General features: G+C 46.5%; 1 protein-coding gene across 2 annotated transcripts in view; it reads right to left on the bottom strand.

The window, feature by feature from the left end:
• Positions 1 to 1035: 1035 nt before the first annotated feature.
• Positions 1036 to 20568, bottom strand: part of LOC147106132 (cystine/glutamate transporter-like) — an 86810-nt gene continuing 67277 nt past the window's right edge. For both annotated transcript variants that reach the window (XM_086008943.1, XM_086008942.1), the window contains 4 exons: positions 13039 to 13135; positions 10739 to 10888; positions 7780 to 7957; positions 1036 to 1787 (listed from right to left, as the gene is read on the bottom strand). In XM_086008943.1, the coding sequence (XP_085865069.1) occupies positions 1723 to 1787; positions 7780 to 7957; positions 10739 to 10888; positions 13039 to 13135 (490 nt within the window). In that variant the 3' untranslated portion in view covers positions 1036 to 1722. The remainder of the gene's footprint in view (positions 1788 to 7779; positions 7958 to 10738; positions 10889 to 13038; positions 13136 to 20568) is intronic.

Genomic DNA, 20568 nt, shown 5'->3' with positions numbered 1-20568 from the left:
ATATCCCAGTTCTGCATTTGCCAGCCTGTGATTTTTCACCCATAAAAATGTTTGGGTGGGAAATCGTTGGCTGCTGAGCAGAGAAGTAGAAACTCCTGGCTGCTATCTTTATTAATAAGGAAACCAGCATTGAGTTGCCTAGCGTCACACAGGTAAAACATTCAATACAAGCAAGTACAGAAGGTGCTTGAGTGTTTGGAGAGGTTGCCCTTTGCAAAAGTGAGTTTCCCTAACACCCAGGAGGTGAGAGGGAAAGAGCCTGAGAGGCAAGGAGCTGAGTGTAGCTGTATGAGTGGTAGAGGATGTGTGTATTGACACCAGAGCTTTCACTTACATTGGCCACCCTTATGAGGTCATTGAACCTCTTGCACTGTGTAGTAGTTTTTGGGGTGGTGGAGGTTGCACTGACTGCCTCTGCCACCTCCTCCTAGACAGCCTTCACCACTCTCTTATGGGGCTTCCTCCCCTCCATGCCTATCAGACGGACCTTCTAGGCCCTCACCTCTGCCAGCAGCATCTTCGTGGACACATTGGAAAACTTGGGGCCCTGCCAGCTGCTCACACACCTGATACTGCTTCTTCTGTCATCTTGCTGAAAAGTGATGTTGCCTTTTAACTGGCAGTAGCTTTATAAAGGCTGCACCAGAAACGCTCTCTCTCATCCCAGCCATGGTAACAACAACTTGCATTTATATAGTGCCTTTAATGTAGAAGAAACATTCCAAGACATGTCAGAGTTTTAAAGTGCAAATGAACAAAAGGAGGGGTGACCAAAAGCTTGGTCGAAGAGCTGAGTTTTGAGAAGGAGAGAGTATTGCAAAACATCGAAATTCCATCATTATCCTGATGTACATGAGTGTTTTTATTTTTGCGGTGGTTTGTAAGGTCAGGCTTATTTGTTGGACACTTTTGCACCTCAAAATATCCTGGGAATTATCTGTACCTCCCAAGACACCAGGAAAATACTTTTATAATATACCATGGCTTCTTCATCGTCTATTTTGTTAAACATGGAAAATCAATATGCCAGTCCACTTGTATGATTCTGGAGCTTTATTGACCATTTTAGTGATGTTTGCTAGTTTTTGACAACAAATCTCAGTCGATGTAGTTAGTCTGGCAGTTGCTGATATCTGTAATATACATCAAGTTTCAAAAATGTTCAGTAATGTCTATTTCAAACATAATGAGGCACTTTAGAAACTGGTTTCCCAGATTTATAGACTTTTGTTCTTGTAAATTAAAGCCCCGTTTTTTGGGCCAACAAGTTTTATCAAACGATTTACCAGTTTGCATACATAACAACAGTCACAGGACTTCAGAGCAATTCATTGTTTGAGACAATTCTAAGAAACATGATAATTCACCATTTCTCACTCTCTTTTTAACACTCCCTTTTTTCTTTCTTTTGTTCTTTAGTCCTTTCTCTTGAATTTTTAAAAATGTGTTTATAAATTCTTCAGTCTTGACAACTAAGCATAATTTATCCAGCACCTACTTTCATATTGTATAATTCAGAAAATTAGTCATGAAAGAAGTGAACTAGTGAAGTTAACAGCAGATTTTCTTACATAATAATTTTACGTAATGCAGAGTTAGTGAGAGAGCATTTCTCACATACTGATCATATCCTTTCACTCAGGACTTGTGCTTTGTGGACGAACCCTTGCAATGATTCCACGATGAGTGTTCAGAAGGGTTCGAGAGTGCTCTGTCAGATTCTCAGTAGGTCACAATCTCCTGTTGCACCACGTTCATTAACATCTGCAGTTTGACATTGAAGAGGTCTGGAAGAGCAAGCAGATACACTCTGTAACTAATGTTGGAGTACAAATACAGGTAGAAGGCATTAAAACAATCTCACCAAACAAACAGAAGGATGTTAACGTTACTGGCCTGGAATTTGCCGTTGGTTTATGACCCCTTTAAAACTGACCACTACTTCAGGATGTAACGCATGCGCATCCTAACGCAGAAATCCTGAAGTTATGGTCAGTCAGTCATTCACCGCTGTGCCCCCCACCTCACCCCATAGCCAGCAATCTGCGTAATCTATGAAATCAGGGAAACTGATGAAAACTTCAACTCTTTCGCAGTAATGTTACTGCTAAAAACCCCATTAAAAGTTAGGCCTTGTTAGATTAGGTGTAACTGGGGTTTTAACAGTGTATTGACTGCTAAACAAACGTTCTGGCCCTGAAAAACTCACTTTGGGGGAAAAATTCGGTTGGTTAGTGCCTCCCGTTAGCGCCTCCGGGGGGGCGCTAACGGCTTACCACTTGTGCGCGGTGATTTTAGCGCCGCCCGTGAAATTCAACTGGCGGTTTGCGGTGGCGCTAAACACTACCGCCACGATCTCCTGCGCCCAGAGATCGTGACATCCTCCAAGCGCCCATCGACCCGGTAGTGCACCAGACCGGAAAATGATTCTCGCTCCCTGCCTCAGCACCTGCCGCTAAGAACGACAGGTAGAGGGGGACTGTTTGCAGTCGGCTGGAAGCTGGGGGAGTGCTATTTAAAGGCGTGTGCTTCCTGTTTTTCCACAGCCACAACCAGAGCCTCCAATGCATGGTTGCTGAACTGGTGAGCTCTCTCCCTGGCCCTCTGAGCATCCATGATATTCCTGGTTGAAGAATTGCACCTCCTTGCAGGCCCAGGTCAAAAGCAGCAATGATCAGGGTGTGGTTGTGCAGCATAATTGAACCTCCCCTTTAAGAACTGGAAGGCACCAGTCTGTCTGAGGACTTGGTAATTGACAGCGCTTGAGCTTGAGTAGCGCTCTGAGGTAGCACCCCATTCCCCGATGTTAGCGCCCGAAGAGAAGTGTGTAGCGCTTGATTTAGCACTCCAATCGCCTCCAGGGGCGCTGGAGACGAATTTCGCGGTTTCCGGCGTTAATTTGCGCCGGGCGCTAAAGTTTGCGGCCGACTGATGTTAGTGCCCCAAAATGATCGATACCGAATTTTTCCCCCTTTAACTTTAAAACTTTTTTAAACAAATGTTTGTTCATCTTTATTTCAGGTTTACCTTTTCTCCATGTGAGAGCCCCAATCTTTCTTTTGCTCTCTATAACATTTTTTAAAAGTTAGGCCTAGAAATTGGGTTGGGGTGCCAAAGTGGCGCAAAAGTCGCCTGAGCGCAGGATTTAGCGCAGCGTTCGAGGCTTCAGCGATCGTCAGATATTCAGTTTCATTGCCCCTCGAGGGACACGGGGTGAGGCTCGAGGCGCTCCACGTCCCTCTTAGGGCGCTGAAACTGAATATCGCAGCGCAACGTGCTGCAGCGCCACACGCTGCGGCACGGCAGGCTGTGGTACTGCAGGCCTTCCTCCCATTGTTAAGGGGGAGGGGCCTGCACCAGCGCGATCCCCGATCGCAAGTGCCGGCAAAAGAGCCCGGCACCGAGGAGAAGTGCCGGGCTCTCGGGAAACAGCCGGCAATGCCGCGGGGGGGGGGGGGGTCAGGAGGCCGGGGATGGAGGTGCTGGCAGGCGGCCGCCGAAAAAGGCGGCCGCCCCGCACCTCCACCTTAACTTGTGCCGCTGCCGGCACAGTAAGGCCCCGTGAACCGGGCGCGGGTAGCGAATGGCGCAACTGTGGCGTTCGCTACCAAATATCGCGAACGGGACGCGAATGGGGCACTGCGCACACCAATGACGTCATCGGTGGCGGCGCAGCGCAAAAGGCTAACGCCACCATTATCGCCCCAGCTCAATATCCTGGGAGGCGCAGCCAGTGGCGCTACAGCCACTGCCTGCCTCTTTAGGCACTAACAAGTGGCGCTACTCACCCAATTTCTCCCCCTTAGAATCAAAGGAGCTTACTCACTTCCTGGTTCTCTGTGAGAATTCTGCATTGTGATTGGCTGCTTAGACAGCTTGTTGACGTCACAGCAGCGTGCGTTAGGGATTCCCCATTAACTTGCACTGATTTCAACTGCATGTCGGAAAAGCTGAACGTCTCGCCACAGAGATCGTGAGATCTTAGTGGGAAGCTTACTTCAGGGCCAGAGGCGATGCTTTTACTTCGCCGCTGACCGCAAATTACGGGCCATTGATTTTTGCGAGTGTTTAACTATCAAAAGGAGTACTAATGGGCCCAATTGTTTCTTTAAGTGATGACCTTATAGATTGCAGATGTATGGTAGCCTAGTGTTTCTGGTACTGGTCTAGCAGCCCTGAAGTTGAGTTCAAATCCCACAGCGGCAAATTGTGAAATTGAATACAATAAATCTGAACATTTTGGGCTAGCACCAGAAATAAATGACAGTGAAAGCTGCAAGACTGTTGTAAAAAGCCAACTAGTTCATGGGAACCTGCCGAAACCACCTTCATCCCAAGCCCACTCCATATATGCCCTCTGAAATGGCCTCACAAGCCACTCAGTTATACATCTTTTCTGGACAACAAGAGATGGACAATGAATGCCGCCGTGTGAATGCTGCCTATTTTCTGAGAACAAATAGAAAAAAAGGGGATTTATAAAACATCAGATGAATCTTATGCACTGATAAAATGTCAAGGCTAAGGCAGAGCATACTTGAAATTCTTGCATTTACCACAGTCAAGGCACTTTGTACTTCTTAAGTGTGAGTACAGATTGAATATACCCTGAACAAGATGCAAAAGATTATTTTCCGATCGGTATTATTTTGATGCTGGCGTTAATCCATTTATTTTAAATGGGTTAATGCTTTTGTTAATGTGGTCAGAAAATATACCCTGCGTCATATACTGTGTCACATTGTTTTGTTACAAACGTCTGTGAATTACATCTTGACTTAAAACTGATAAAGATCCTAGGGAAGCAGGTGACTGGAAGGGTTGGTTTGTGGGTATATTATTCAATGCCCTGCAGTCATTATTTCTATATTTTTTGCAATCCATTGCATTCAATTTTGAACCTGGACCAAATGTGACAAATGCAATCAATTTTTCTCTTTCTCTCTCTTTTACTTCTCTGTTCTCTCTCCTCTCTCTCTTTTAAAAAGAATGCAAAAGTGAATGTGATCTCTAGCTGGTGGAGTCCAACCCAGGTGGTAGTAGACAGACCATCATGGGGGTGATGATATATTGCAGTAAAGGGGTTAATACAAGAGCAAGAAATCTTGGAAGGACTGTACTATTTGGAGAAAGGTTCTTAGTAAAATTCCTGAATTTAAACATGTTTAATTAGTAACACTGAGTACTGTTACAGAGACATTTGCTAAAGAAAGAATTCTTTCTGAATATAGCTAAATTAGCTATATTCTTAAGTTTTTCATTTCTTGGGCTGTAATTTTCCAGGGGATAAGTGGACGGAATTGGTGGCCAGTCGAGTGGGGAATTTGATATCTTTGACAGCGGGTCGGTAACCCACTGTCAACTCACTCCCAGTGCCTTTCCTGATGTCGGGTCTGTCAGCGCTGAGCAGACCCGACAGGCAGCAGCGGGCGACCCAATTGAGGTCATTAATGGCTTGTTTAGAGCCACTTAAGAATGATTTTCAGCTTACCTTTTGCATTTGACAGCTCGCCCAAGGGGTTCACGCTGGTCGTGGACCATGTCTGTCAAGCTGATGCAGGAGTTCACTGGCCATTGAATCAGCTGTTGAGTTGACAGCTTCAAATGTAAAGTAAAAGCTCCCACCTTACAGAGATATCTTCCCTCAGCCACAAGCTGTTCCTCACTGCATTTCCACAACAGATTCGCCATGCTGCAAGTCTTTACACATCTCCATCCAGTCTGACCTCATTACCTCTCTCACCATTGACAGATCGCTTCTGTCATCTCTACTTCACCTGCCATCTATTCCATCAGCATGGGTGCCCTTTATACTCTCTCACCTTGGTCTTCAGAATCCCACCATGATCAGCCCCAACACCAGCAGCACCAGGCACACCAGCAGCACCAACAACACCAACCTTCTCCGCAATCAACCGATGCTGCACAGGACAGAGGGCATCAGCACGCGACCACATTACTGCCCGGGAGGCCAGAGATGGCCTCACCATGGCCAGATTTACTTCACTTGATGCTGTACACCCTGGCTGCCACATGATGTGCCAGGTTGGCACAACCCCACACCAACACCATAAAGCATCACTACAATGCCCAAGCCATTCCTTTCACACTCATCACCATTGCGGAGGTTACCGTTATGTCTCACCATTCACTGCAACTCACTAAGCCACTTCCAAAGGTGCACACAAATCTGTCCAAGAATGCAAAGTGTTAAAAATAAAGGTTTCAATGTTTGACAGCACATTAACAGAAACTTTACATGAACAATAAATAAAACACCCAAGTGCCTACCCTTGTGTGTTGTTAGTTGGTACGATTGCACCAGGATGAGGGTGAGTGTGAGGGGTGGCTAATGAGATGGGGATGTGATAATATAGATAGAGAGGGATGGGTGAAGATGCAAGGTAAGTTGGTGTGAGTAAGGATGTGCAGGAGTAGGGTAGGGAAGGTGATGGGGATGTGATGAGAGGCACAGCAGGATAAGGTTGAGTGTGGTTTTGTACTAACATTTTGTGGTCTACTGTGATCATTGAAAGGTTTGCGGCACTGCACCCAGGTCCTCCTGACCACATCCCTGTTTGTGCCCTCCTCTGCAATGTGCAACCAGTCTGTGTTGATCTCCTGGGGAGGTCTCTTCTGCCTATGGGAAGGGAAGAAGACCTCCCTGCATGCTGTGACTCCCTCCATATGGAGGAAGTCATGGGAGAGCCTGGGTGCAGCCCTGTGCCTTTGTGCAATCTGTGTTTGCAGCATCTCAATGCTGTAGAACACTGAGCACAAATGTCAAAATAAATTTGCACATGGTCCCTTTAAGGAAACCGGCTGATGACATGTCATCAAATGATGTCACCAGACCTGCTTCCTCTAATTGGTTGGGAAACGCACTGGGCGGGCTTAATAAGCCCAATAAACGGAAATTAATTTCACAGAGCGGGAGCAAAATCCCAGCCCTGATCTTTGCTATGAAATGCCCACCCCGAATGGACATGACAGTCTGTCCATTTGAAATTCTAAAAGGCCTTGATGAAATCACCTGGGGGGAGTTGAATAATGCAATTGTTTTAAGTAAGCCTCCCTATGTAAGTGCTCTGAGTGGGGAGTGAGAAAAAAAATGTATGTACGAGACAAAACACAGCAAAGGAGCTGCGGAAACATATGCAAATTGTTCACATGGAAACTAGATACCTGATTTTTTAGTAGAAAGTTGAAATGCCTTCTCACCCTATGACACAGGCCAAGTAGGTAGGTTGCTGTCTCATCCAAGGCATGGCTTCTCCAACATGAATTTACCCTTGCCACATGCATATGAGTGTCAACACTGGATCCGATCTTAAGTACATTCCAAATGCAGAATCATCCAATTGACCCATCCAATGCTTAACCTTTATAATTGTGAGATGTTGCAACTTTTTCTATGTAAGGGTAAGTTTCAGGAGGCTCTGCTCCCAGTGTGGAGCCTTGCCTGATGGTAGCCTGCATTGGAGAGTCATCTATGGAGATCGTCATGCCCGATTTGCATGTTTTCGATTATCTGGTAATTAAAATTAATCACTGGAAATTTGGGAGCACTGTGAATTGGCCACGTTGGCTTCCTGCACCCGATACTCCAATTCCTGCTCCATTAAGCAATGCTTCCAGCTGGGAGAGGAGCCTCACAACATTCACACTACGGCTCACTAAGTACTTTCATTTTTCCTTCACTCCGTATTCATCAGGTCCTTTTGGATCCTTTATTTCAGTCCTTATCACACAGGTATAACTTTACATCTCTGTACTTACGAAGTGCTTTTCTGCACCAGGCTGGTCCTTGAGGCCGGCATACCATCAGATAATAGATAGGTACACCGGATAGGGTTAAAGCGCAAGCAATCCCAGTGTTGATAGGGTCTGAGTAAAGGGACATGACTACAAGGAACAGGCACATTACAGTAAAGATTCCAGGAATGATGATTGGAACCTAAGGAGATAAGAGCATTTTTGATCAGATCTCTTCCCAGATACTTTTAACAGCAATGTTGTTTAACCGCTTCAGAACAAAATAGTATTTTATAATTTATTAATAAATATATATAATAAAATGTGCACACTGTGTTATATAACACATTCTGATTATTTTATTTTAAAAAATAATATATAAGCCTCAATCTTGCAAGACCGGAAAGATTGAGGCTGAGCTCACCATGACGCGGGCACACCTGTGCTGGTGGTGAGGACTGACCTCATCCAATTTTGTGAGACTAGTTCAGTCACATTATAAAGGGCTCCCTACATTGGAAGAATGTGTACAGGGAGCCTGACCGGCAGTGTCATTGGATGGTGGTGGGAAAACTGGCAAGGTAGCAGCATTTAAAGGGAAGTTACATGTTGTGTACAAAGTGTACCTCAGGTGGTTTCATCCACTATGTGGTTTCTGAGAAAACGCCACCTATTTCAGGATGAAGCTTTAGAGGTGGTGCAGCAATGGAGAGTCGTGCTGTTTGGATAGGATGGCCACCCTCTTCTCAAAGCTCTAGATGGCTGAGTGTGTATTTACAACATCCTAAGTCTGTAGGATCTGGGAACAAAGTGCCCTGGGATCAGGAGGAGCCCCAAATTATGGAAGGGGGATTCTCCTCTTTGGAGTGGAGTTCTGCTCGCCTCTTCGTATCCGCCTCTGCCCGACCCATTTTCCTGGAACAGGGCTTCCCCCCTTTGAGGGAACCCGTCAGTGCAAAAGAGGAAACTCCGCCAATGCTGCAGCGGAGATAGCACTTCATCACCAGAAGATCCAGCGAGGGACCTTTAAAGGGGCAGAAGCGGCCCAAAGGTCGGAAAACAAGACACACTGAAGGCCTCGGTGGAGATCAAGACCTTCAACAGGCAAGTCATTGGGGACAGAATGGAGGGAGAGGAGCCCACTACAAGGCCCTATACCTTTCTCAAAAATTCAGACAAGGTAAGAATGAGCCAAGAGCTGGAGCTAGCAGTGGGGAGAATTATTAAGGAGACAGTAACGGGACATTTGGATAAACATAATTTAATAGGACAAACTCAGCATGGTTTCATGAAGGGGAAGTCATGTTTGACAAATTTGCTTGAGTTCTTTGAGGAAGTAACATACAGGGTGGAAAAAGGGGAACCAATGGACGTAGTGTATTTAGACTTCCAAAAGGCATTTGACAAGGTGCCACACAAAAGATTATTGTTCAAGATAAAAAATCATGGGATTGGGGGTAATATTCTGGCATGGGTGGAGGATTGGCTCTCTAACAGAAAGCAGAGAGTTGGGATAAATGGTTCATTCTCAGACTGGCAATCAGTAACTAGTGGTGTTCCGCAGGGGTCAGTGCTGGGTCCCCAACTCTTTACAATCTATATTAACGATTTGGAGGAGGGGACCAAGTGTAACATATCAAAGTTTGCAGATGATACAAAGATGGGAGGGAAAGTAGTGAGTGAGGAGGACATAAAAAACCTGCAAAGGGACATAGACAGGCTAAGTAAGTGGGCAGAGATTTGGCAGATGGAATATAATACTGGAAAGTGTGAGGTTATGCACTTTGGCAGGAAAAATCATAGAGCAAGTTATTATCTTAATGGCAAGAAACTGGAAAGTACTGTAGTACAAAGGGATCTGGGGGTCCTGGTGCACGAAACTCAAAAAGTTAGTATGCAGGTGCAGCAAGTGATCAAGAAGGCCAATGGAATGTTGGCTTTTATTGCTAGGGGGATAGAATATAAAAACAGGGAGGTATTGCTGCAGTTGTACAAGGTATTGGTGAGACCGCACCTGGAATACTGCATACAGTTTTGGTGTCCATACTTAAGAAAAGACATACTTGCGCTCGAGTCAGTACAAAGAAGGTTCACTCGGTTAATTCCGGGGATGAGGGGATGGACATATGATGAGAGGTTGAGTAGATTGGGACTCTACTCATTGGAGTTCAGAAGAATGAGAGGCGATCTTATTGAAACATATAAGATTGTGAAGGGGCTTGATCGGGTGGATGCGGTGAGGATGTTCCCAATGATGGGTGAAACTAGAACTAGGGGGCATAATCTTAGAATAAGGGGCTGCTCCTTCAAAACTGAGATGAGGAGAAACTTCTTCACTCAGAGGGTGGTAGGTTTGTGGAATTTGCTGCCCCAGAAAGCTGTGGAAGCTACATCATTAAATAAATTTAAAACAGAAATAGATAGTTTCCTAGAAGTAAAGGGAATTAAGGGTTACGGGGAGCGGGCAGGAAATTGGACATGAGTCTAGGTTCAGAATGGTCGTGGCCTTGTGGGTAGTGGAGCGGGCCCAGGGGCCGTGTAGCCTGGTTCTGCTCCTACTTCTTGTGTTCTAATTCTGTTAGATTTCAGGAGATGGTTTTATTCCTGTTCCTGGCTGGGGTGGAGATCGCCTTTACAGAAGGTAAGTACTGTAGAAAATATAGGGACAGAGTGGTCTCCTGGATGAGTTTCGATCGCCTAGATGAGTCGGAGAGGAATTTCCCAGATTTTTTCTCCCAAATTGGCCATTGGGTTTTTTAATCTGGCTTTTCGCCTCTCCCGGGAGATCACATGGGTTTGGGTGGGATGGAGAGTGATAGTAGATTTGAGGTTAGGATCAGATCAGCCATGATCTTATTGAATGGTGGAGCAGGCTCGAGGGGCCAATTGGCCTACTCCTGCTCCTATTTCTTATGTTCTTATGTTCTTATGTACCCTGGTATTGAGCTGCCTTCTGCTTAATAAATAACCAATTATACTGTACCTTGAATGGACGACGTAGACCTGGGTTTGTGTAACGGTGTCGGATGAGTCCAAAGGTTACAAGCCCCATAAAGAACCAGCGGGGAACGCTGTTTAAATTCAGCAAACCATATAGATCACCAATGAAAATCATCAAAATGATCAGTGGATACTGAGGAAGACATAGAAATATCTTATGAACACTGGAGGAAATGCACTAAATACTTTAACTGTAGACACAGCATGAATCTAGAGGATAGCGCACATCTGGGTAGGAGTTACATGCAATTGAATGGCTACCTGAGAAGGAGTTACCTGAAGAATAATTGCTAACTAGGAGGGAGTTATTTTTTTAAAACTCATTCATGGGATGTGGGCGTCGCTGGCAAGGCCAGCATTTATTGTACATCCCTAGTTGACCTTGAGAAGGTGGTGGTGAGCCGCCGCCTTGAATCGCTGCAGTCCGTGTGATGAAGGTACACCCACAGTGCTGTTAGGGAGGGAGTTACAGGATTTTGACCCAATGATGATGAAGGAACAGCGATATACTTCCAAGTCAGGATGGTTTGTAACTTGGAGGGGAACTTGTAGGTGGTGGTGTTCCCATGCGTCTGCTGCCCTTGTACTTCTAGATGGTAGAGGTTGCGGGTTTGGGAGGTGCTGCCGAAGAAGCCTTGGCGAGTTGCTGCAGTGCATCTTGTAGATGGTACACACTGCAGCCACGGTACGCCGGTGGTGGAGGGAGTGAATGTTTAAGGTGGTTGATGGGTTGCCAATCAAGCGGGTTGCTTTGTCCTGGATGGTGTCGAGCTTCTTGAGTGTTGTTGGAGCTGCACTCATCCAGGTAAGTGGAGAGTATTCCATCACACTCCTTACTTGTGCCTTGTAGATGGTGGAAAGGCTTTGGGGAGTCGGTAGGTGAGACACTCGCCGCAGAATACCCAGCCTCTGATCTGCTCTTGTTGCCACAGTATTTATGTGGCTGGTCCAGTTAAGTTTCTGGTCAATGGTGACCCCCCTGGATGTTGATGGTGGGGGATTCTGTGATGGTAATACCATTGAATGTCAAGGGGAGGTGGTTAGACTCTCGCTTGTTGGAGATGGTCATTGCCTGGCACTTGTGTGGCGTGAATGTTACCTGCCACTTATCAGGGTAATAATTGGCTGTATGTTTTTATCACTGGAGATGATCAATGTGATGGCAAGTCTTCTGCACTAATCTCAAGATGCTAAATCCTGCAGCAATGGGTGAGCTTTAATTGCTTAAATGGAGCAGACTGTTACTTTCCTAGTAAATAAACAATAGTTTCTATGTGAAATTGACTTTGCCGTAGTATTTCAGGCCATTGCCATTGGAGAAGTATTACTGGCTTCAAAAAGTCCTCTTGGAATGGCTTGAATGTCATGGTATTTTCTATGAAACTCAGTGGTATCATGAGAAAATCAACACTATTGCCACAAATGATCTAGAAAGGAGCCTCTGATCCTAAAGGGGTCACATTGTGTCCTCCAAATTGAATGACACGGTCCACATTTTGTCTACAGAGTGGATAATACGGTCCTGGTGCAGTGGCCACAGGACAGTAGTTCTTCAGGTTTTGCATGTGCTTACACTGAACTGAACTGCCCGTGCTATAATGCAAGGTAAGCTTATTTAAATATTACCAGAGCACTCCCAGCACACATGCTGGGAGTGTACAGGTCTATGGGAGGACTGATATCCCTAGGGCAGCTAGTCGCCCTTAATGCTGGATCCCATTTGCCTGTGTGCATTGCTTCCAATGTTTTTAAGCAAGCCATACAGATCACCAATGAAAATCCTCAAAAGGACCAGTAGATACTGAGGAAGAGATAGATTGCAAACACTGGGGGAAATGCACTAAATACTTTAACTGCAGGAACAGCATGGATCTAGAGGACGGTTTCCTGAAGTGTGAAAGAAGTGATGGGAAAGTCAGTAATCAACTTTGAACAGACATAAGCTTCACAGAGAATTAAGAGTTGTTGAGAAAAACACAGCTATTTGGCATGAAGCAGAAAACCCAGCTTTGAGGCTATTTTGGCTCCTGAACAGATGTGAATCTTCCATGTGAGGTCCAATGTTCTATTTCTGCTGTAGAGTAAGAGCAAAATCAGCTGTCGGACCAGGGAAAGCCATTACGAATGCTCAAAGACCATTCCAGTTATCTGACCTATAGTACTAAACAAGATGGGCTGGTAAACAGAATGTTACTTGTTGCAGAATATTTTGTTAGATGCATACATTAGACGGTGGTCAGTACAGCCAAGGAAGTACTGAAATCAACTGTGATCTGTACTCACCATTAGAAGTACAGCTGGAAGAGGAGTGTGGTGTTGGATGTGGATCATGGAGAAGACAGCTGGCCATTGATTTTCTCTTGAAGCCACAAAGAATACTCTGTGTTGCAAGACAGAAAATATCATGTGTTATCAAGGACATTGTACACTATGGCTGCAGCCCATGTGTCTCAGTGTCAGCTTCTGGCCTGTACAGCACTCACTGGGTAAAAGAAGTTGTTGCATTTTTACACTTTGCTCAGATATTTCTCTTATGCTCAATGTCAACAACTGCTCCAGTAAGCGAGCCCTTGCTCTCCATGAACTGGAGTGTGAGCTTGTATGCACATAATCCAGTAAAGTAGCACTGTCCAGAAACTGAGCTCACTGAATTGACACAAGCCCTCTTGTATTCTCCTAGTATGTGGATAGTGGAAGAATAAACATTCTATCAGACTGCAACTTTGGCCATAAACTACGAATCGGGCTTATTAAAAATAAAAGTTAAAATAGCAGCATAAACTTAATGCAGCAGATTTAATTTGCAGGGTAACCAAAGCTGGGAACTGAATGTTCCAGGGTACTCAACATTTAGGAAGGACAGACAAAAAGGAAAAGGAGATGGCGTAGCGCTGTTAATAAGGGATGAGATCGGTACGGTAAAGATAAAAGACCTTGGCTCGGCAGATCACGATGCAGAACTGGAATTAGTTTGGGTGGAGCTAAGTAACAGCAAAGGGCAGAAAACGTTGGTGGGAGTTGTGTATAGGCCACCAAACAGTGGTGGTAATGTAGGGCACAGTATCAATCAAGTAATTAGAAGTGCATGTAACATGGGCAATACGGTAATCATGGGTGACTTTAATCTACATATTGACTGGGCAAATCAAATTACCACTAATGGTGTGGAGGACAAATTCTTGGAATGCATGCGAGATGGTTTCCTGGATAAGTATGCGGAGGAACCAACCAGGGAACAGGCTATTCTGGATCTGGTACTATGTAATGAGAAAGGGCTAATCAATAATCATGTGGTAAAGGGGCCTTTAGGGACAAGTGACCATAATATGATTGAATTTTGCATTAAGTTTCAGAGTGATGTAGTCCAATCTGAAACTAAGGTCTTCAATCTAAACAGAGGAAACTACAATGGTATGAGGGACAAGTTGGCCATGGTAGATTGGGAGACTACACTAAAAGGTATGAAGGTGGTTATAACATTCAAGGCAATCGATAAATCCCAAGGACCGGATGACCTACATCCTAGGGTTTTGAAAGAGGTGGCCATTAGGATAGTGGACGCATTGGTTGTCATCTTCCAAAATTCTATAGATTTTGGAACGGTTCCTGCAGATTGGAGGATAGCAAATGTAACCCTGCTATTTAAGAAAGGAGGGAGGGAGAAAACGGGGAACTACAGACCTGTTCGCCTCACATCAGTAGTTGGGAAAATGCTGGAATCTATTATAAAGGATGCAATAACTAGGCACTTAGAAACTAATAGTAAGATTGGGCAGAGTCAACATGGATTTATGAAAGGGAAATCCTGTTTGACAAACCTATTGGAGTTCTTTGAGTATGTAACTAGTGGAGTAGACAAAGGGGAACCGGTAGATGTGGTGTATTTGGATTTTCAAAAGGCCTTCGATAAGGTCCCACACAAGAGGTTGGTGAACAAAATTAGGGCACATGGAATTGGGGGTAATATACTAGCATGGATTGAGAATTGGTTAACAGACAGAAAACAAAGAGTAGGGATAAACGGGTCTTTTTCAGGATGGCAGGCTGTGACTAGTGGGGTACCACAAGGATCGGTGCTTGTGCCCCAGCTATTCACAATCTATATCAATGATTTGGATGAGGGGACTAAATGTAACATTTCCAAATTTGCTGATAACACAAAGCTAGGTGGCAGTGTCAGTTGCAAAGAGGATGTGAAGAGGCTTCAAGGGGATCTCGACAGGCTCAGTGAGTGGGCGAGAACATGGCAGATGGAATATAATGTGGATTAATGTGAAGTTATCCACTTTGGTAGAAAAAACAGAATGGCAGATTATTTCCTAAATGGTGAAAGATTGGGGAATGCAGATACTCAAAGGGACCTGGGTGTCCTTGTACATGAGTCACTGAAAGTGAATGTGCAGGTGCAGCAAGCCATTAGGAAGGCAAATGGTATGCTGGCCTTCATTACAAGAGGATTTGAGTACAGGAGTAAAGAAGTTTAACCCCAATTATATAGGGCCTTGGTGAGACCACACCTGGAGTACTGTGTATAATTTTGGTCTCCTTACCTAAGGAAGGATATACTTGCCATAGAGAGAGTGCAACGAAGGTTCACGAGATTGATTCCTGGGCTGGTGGGACTGTTGTATGAGAAGAGATTGAGTAAACTAGGCCTGTATTCTCTTGAATTCAGAAGAATGAGAGGGGATCTTGTTGAAGCATACAAAAGTATTACAGGGCTTGATAGGATGGATGCTGGGAGAATGTTTCCCTTGGCTGGGGAGTCTAGGACCAGGGGCCACAGCCTCAAGATAAAGGGTAGGCCATTCAGGACTGAGATGAGAAGAAATTTCTTCACACAGAGGGTGGTGAATCTTTGGAATTCTCTACCCCAGTGGGCTGTGGAGGCTCAGTCATTGGGTATATTCAAAACAGAAGTCGATAGATTTCTGACTAGTAAGGGCATCAAGTGATATGGCGATAGGGCCGATGAATGGAGTTGAGGCAAAGATCAGATCAGCCATGATCTCATTGAATGGCGGAGCAGGCTCGAAGAGCCGAATGGCCTACTCCTGCTCCTATTTCTTATGTTCTTAATTTGATTACAGAATTTCTAAGTTCTACCTTCTCAACTACAAAAATAACAAAAGATCCAACATTTACCTAACTCTCTTAACAATACTAAACCAGTACTGATATTTGTAACATCCCTTTATGTGAGGTTTAATCCAGCAACACCGAGGGGGAGAAATTCAGTACGTTAGCGCCTGGTGGGGGCGTTAACGGGCACTGAGGCAGTAGCACCGTGGCGAGGTGAATCCAGCGCCGCATGCCAAATTCGGCTACTCCCCCATAGTGCCGCCGCTACGAGTTAGTGCCGGGGACTTCAGCGGCAGGCAGATCGTGACTGGGTGCCCAATCTGCCAAATTGAGTATTGCCCCCCTGCCTTAGCGCCTGGTCCCGACAGCGACAGGGAGAGGAGGCATCAAGCAGGCGGATGCCGGTTCCACGGCGGTATTTAAAGGGATCATTAGTAATGAGTCGCAGCTGTCAGGTTAGTGCTGTTTCACAGCTTCCTTGTCAGTTTGAGATAGTTCAAGAGTTGAATTCAGTCATACAAAGGTTGTTTAGTCTCCGGAGTGCTGTGGCTTCTAAAATATAGTTACATTGGCCGTGATTTCGCCGACCGAGGCAGGTCCAGGGCGGCCGGGGTCGGTGTCACGGTCCCAGCCCGCTGCCTACTGCAGCCCGCACTCTCCAAGTGATTTTACATTAATAGGGCTTGTTTAGCCCTCCCTGGGATGTTCCCAGCCAACTAATAGGAAGTGGGTCTGACAACATCATTTGATGACGCGTCATCAGCTGGTTTCCTTAAAGGGACCATGTTCAAATTGACCTGGGCAGTTCTGCTGTCAGTGTTCTACAGCACTGAAGTGCTGCAAACACTGACAAGCACTGCTCAAAGGTGCACGACTGCACCCAGGCTCTCCCAAAGCTCCCTCCATTATGGAGGGAGTCACAGCATGCAGAGAGGTTCTCTTCCCTTCCCATGGGCGGAAGAGGCCTCCCCAGGAGAAGAACGCTGCCTGATTACACATTGCACAGGAGGGCACAGGCAGGGATGTCATCAGGAGGACTAGGCTGCAGTGGCATCAACCTTTCAATGATCTCAGTAGATCATGAAACGTTACTGCCAAGCCACACTCAACCTCATCCTGCTGTGCCACTCATCACATCCCCATCACTCTGCCTTCCCTACCCTACTCCTGCACATCCTTACTCACACCAACTTACCTTGCACCTCCATCAATCTCTCTCTATCTACATTATCATTTCTCCATCTCACTAGCCATCACTCACCCTCATCCTATTGCAAGTATATGAACTAACAACACACAAGAGTAGGCACTTGGGTGGTTTAGCCAATGTTCATGTGAAGTTTCTGTTAATGTGTTGTCAAACATTGAAATCTATATTTTTAACACTTTACCTTATTGGACAGAGTTGTGCTCACCTTTGGAAGTGTCTTAGTGAGTTCCAGTGAATGTTGAGACATAACTCCCCCCTCCCTCCCCCACAAATGTAATGAGTGTGAAAGGAATGGCTTGGACATTGTAGGGATGCTTTATGGTGCTGGTGTGGAGTGGTGTCAACCTGGCACACCATGTGGCAGCCAGGGTGTACAGCATCAAGTGAAGTAAATCTGGCCATGGTGATGCCATTGCTGGCCTCCCGAGCAGCAATGTTGTCGGGTGCTGATGCCCTGTGTAGAATCAGGTGATTGCGGAGAAGGTTGGTGGTGTTGTTGGTGATGTTGGTGTGCCTGGTGATGTTATTGTTGGGGCTGATCGTGGAGGGATTCAGAGGACCAAGGTGAGATTTTTTCAAGTTGTTGGAATAGTTGGCAGCTGAAGTTGAGATGACAGAAACGATCTGTCAATGGTGAGAGAGCTTGCTCCAAGGAGGTGACAGTGGATTGAGAGTTTACTCCAAACACTTCCAAACTGCATAAAGCTCAAAAGTGTCTTCCAAGTCCTGAAGGCTCAAGTTCTGACATTGGAAAGTGAACAGGTGTGAAATGATAGCTTTCATACCACTTTTGCAGCTGTCACGTATTCACAGCAATGAGGAGACATAGAGAACCCGACCTACTTACCTGACGTGATCTCCGAACGATGTGAACCTAGTTTAAAAAAGTGGTAGAATGGAAATAGGCTGGCAAAATAGTAGTTAACAAGCGTTTAACAAGCATTTAACTATCTTAAATGCCTCCCCCGCCACTTGGTGTCGGATCTGTTCTGAAATCGCAGACCCAACACTTTGGAAACTTACATGGAGACGGGTTTGGAGCGAGCTCCCAACCCACTGTTAATCATTTTGGAGCAGGCTCCAAACCTGCACTCTGAGCGCCGGTAAAAACATGGCCATTTATTCTCACAAATATCAAAGTGCTGCTCTTCCTTACATTAATGGGCACAGTACTGGCAGTCAACCTCTCCCTCCAGGATCTACTGCGGAGGGAGTGCAGGCTGTGAGAAAGATTGGAACATGTGGCCAGAGGGAGGAGGAGGGCCAGCAGGGCTCTCAACAGGAGGCCTTACCCTCTGAGGGTCTTCCGACAGCAATTCTCCTACCTTCAATTAAGCCAGGAGCAGTGTACTAGAAAGCTCCACTTCAGCAAGGAGGTGGTCATAGAACTCTGCCACCTCCTGCAACCAGACCTCGAGCCTCAGATCAGGATGAGGACGGCTCTCAGTGGCAGTCAAGGTCACCGTCACCCTCAATTTCTTCACCAGCAGATCCTTCCAGTCTGCAACAGGAGATATAGGTAACATCACGCAGTTCACCGTCCATCGCTGCATCCGGGAGGTCACAGAGGCTCTCTACAGCAGGAGAAGGGACTAAATTTCCTTCCCCATCACCAGAGACAAGCAGGACGAACGTGCATGTGGCTTTGCCAGGATAGTGGGATTCCCCATGGTGCAGAGCACCATTAACTGCATCCACGTGGCTTTGCGGGCACCGCATAACAATCCTGAGATCTTCCGTAACCGCAAGGGCTACCACTCACTTAATGTGCAGTTGGTGTGCGACCACAGACAGCAAATCCGCAATGTCAATACCCGCTATCCTGGTAGCAGCCACGATGCCTTCATCCTGTGCCAGACTGGTGTGTCAGCACTCTTCCAGCCACCATGTCCAGCTCGCAGCTGGCTGGTCGGAGGCGATGGGTATCCGCTCTCCACCTGACTCATGACTCCCCTCCGCAACCCCAACACTCCTGCCCAGCACTCCTAATGAGAGCCATGCCGTCAGCAGGGACATCATCGAGCAGACCATCGGGGTGCTCGAGCAACGGTTCCGCTGCCTTGACCGCTCGGGAGGAGCCCTCCAGCACTCGGCTGAGCGGGTGTCCCATTTCGTCATGTGCTGCATGCTCCACAATCTGGCCATCATGAGGGCCCAGCCCTTGCCAGCAGGGATTGTGGGACCACCTCAGGAGGAGGAGGAGGAGGAACAGGAGCGAGGGAGGAGGCAGCCATTCAATCGGCCTTCCGGTAGGGCGGTCCGTGACCACCTCATCAGACTGTGGTTCCAGTAAATTCAACCCCAGATTCCCGTTGCTCACCACATCCCCATCATTCCATCCTTGTTGCAGGCCATATCACAGCACACAGCTGAAATGAGAAACAGTACAAAATTATCTAAAGTAAATTAATAAATTTATCAATAATCAGTAAACACATCTTTACAACAACAATACTTACTATTCACCTTTGTGCAATCCCTTAGCATCTTGCGTTACTGTTCCCCAGTGACTGCAGCAGGGCTGGTGGAAGGCTGCTGAGTTTCCATGCGGGAGACTTCAGATGACCTTGCAGAACGACCTCGACCAGCTCTGGGCCTGGAAGGTCCGGCTGTAGACTGCACCGCCTCAGCATGCGTGGCAGCTGGCTGGATGACAGGCAGCGACAAGGGCAATGGTGGAGTGGCAGTGGTGGGAGCAGGAATGCTGTCACCCTGAGAGGACAGCAGCTTCCTGACCCACTCCCCCGGAGCAGCACCCCAGCATCCCTAGTAATCTGTTGCAGCACAGATTGCTTTCCTGCTGCAACACCGTGAAAGCCCCGGTCGACGGTGGTAGACCCAGCCATGATGGCAGCAGTCAGAGCTTGCGTGGCATCAAGCTGAGACTGTATGAAAACTGTCTGAGATTGAATGGCACCAAGCATAGACTGCATTACAGCACTAAGACGTTGCGTCGCTTCTGCCTGTGCTGCAGTGGAAGCTGCCAGATTGCCCATCCCATGCGGCATCAGGTCTGGGTCGCCACGGTTTCTCTGGGACTCTACCATCCTTTGCAGACTGGAAATGATGGGCTCCATGGTGTGCACAGAGCTCTGTGCAATGTTGGAGGTGGACTCCTCCACGCTCCTTACCATTGCCGACAGGCTTTCAGACACTCTTGCCATTGCACATCTATCATCTCGTATGCATGCCCAGCACCCTTTTTCTAAAGGCCTCCCCATCGAGGACCTCACCTGAGTCCTGTGCAGCAGAATTCGCATGCGAACTCGCCCTCCAAGGAGCTGGCCCCCGAGCTACTCTTTCCCACTGCTCTTTCCCGGTGCATCACCCTGTGTAGATCCCACTACTACACTAGCCTCTAAAGAAGGTGTAGTGCCAGTACCTGAGCTGGTGCCTGCGGGTGAGACATGCAGTGACGCGGTGTGTTCTTCCTCCTCCTCTTCTCCCACCTCACTCTCAACGGTACCCTCAGGGACAAGTTGCTCAGGTGCTTGCTGATTACCTGAACACATAAAGGCACA

Source organism: Somniosus microcephalus, chromosome 16, assembly GCF_052327205.1.
Source record: "Somniosus microcephalus isolate GS21.2 chromosome 16, FLI_Smic_1.0, whole genome shotgun sequence".
Taxonomy (NCBI): Eukaryota; Metazoa; Chordata; class Chondrichthyes; order Squaliformes; family Somniosidae; genus Somniosus; species Somniosus microcephalus.
This window is presented reverse-complemented; position numbering and strand designations above follow the sequence as displayed.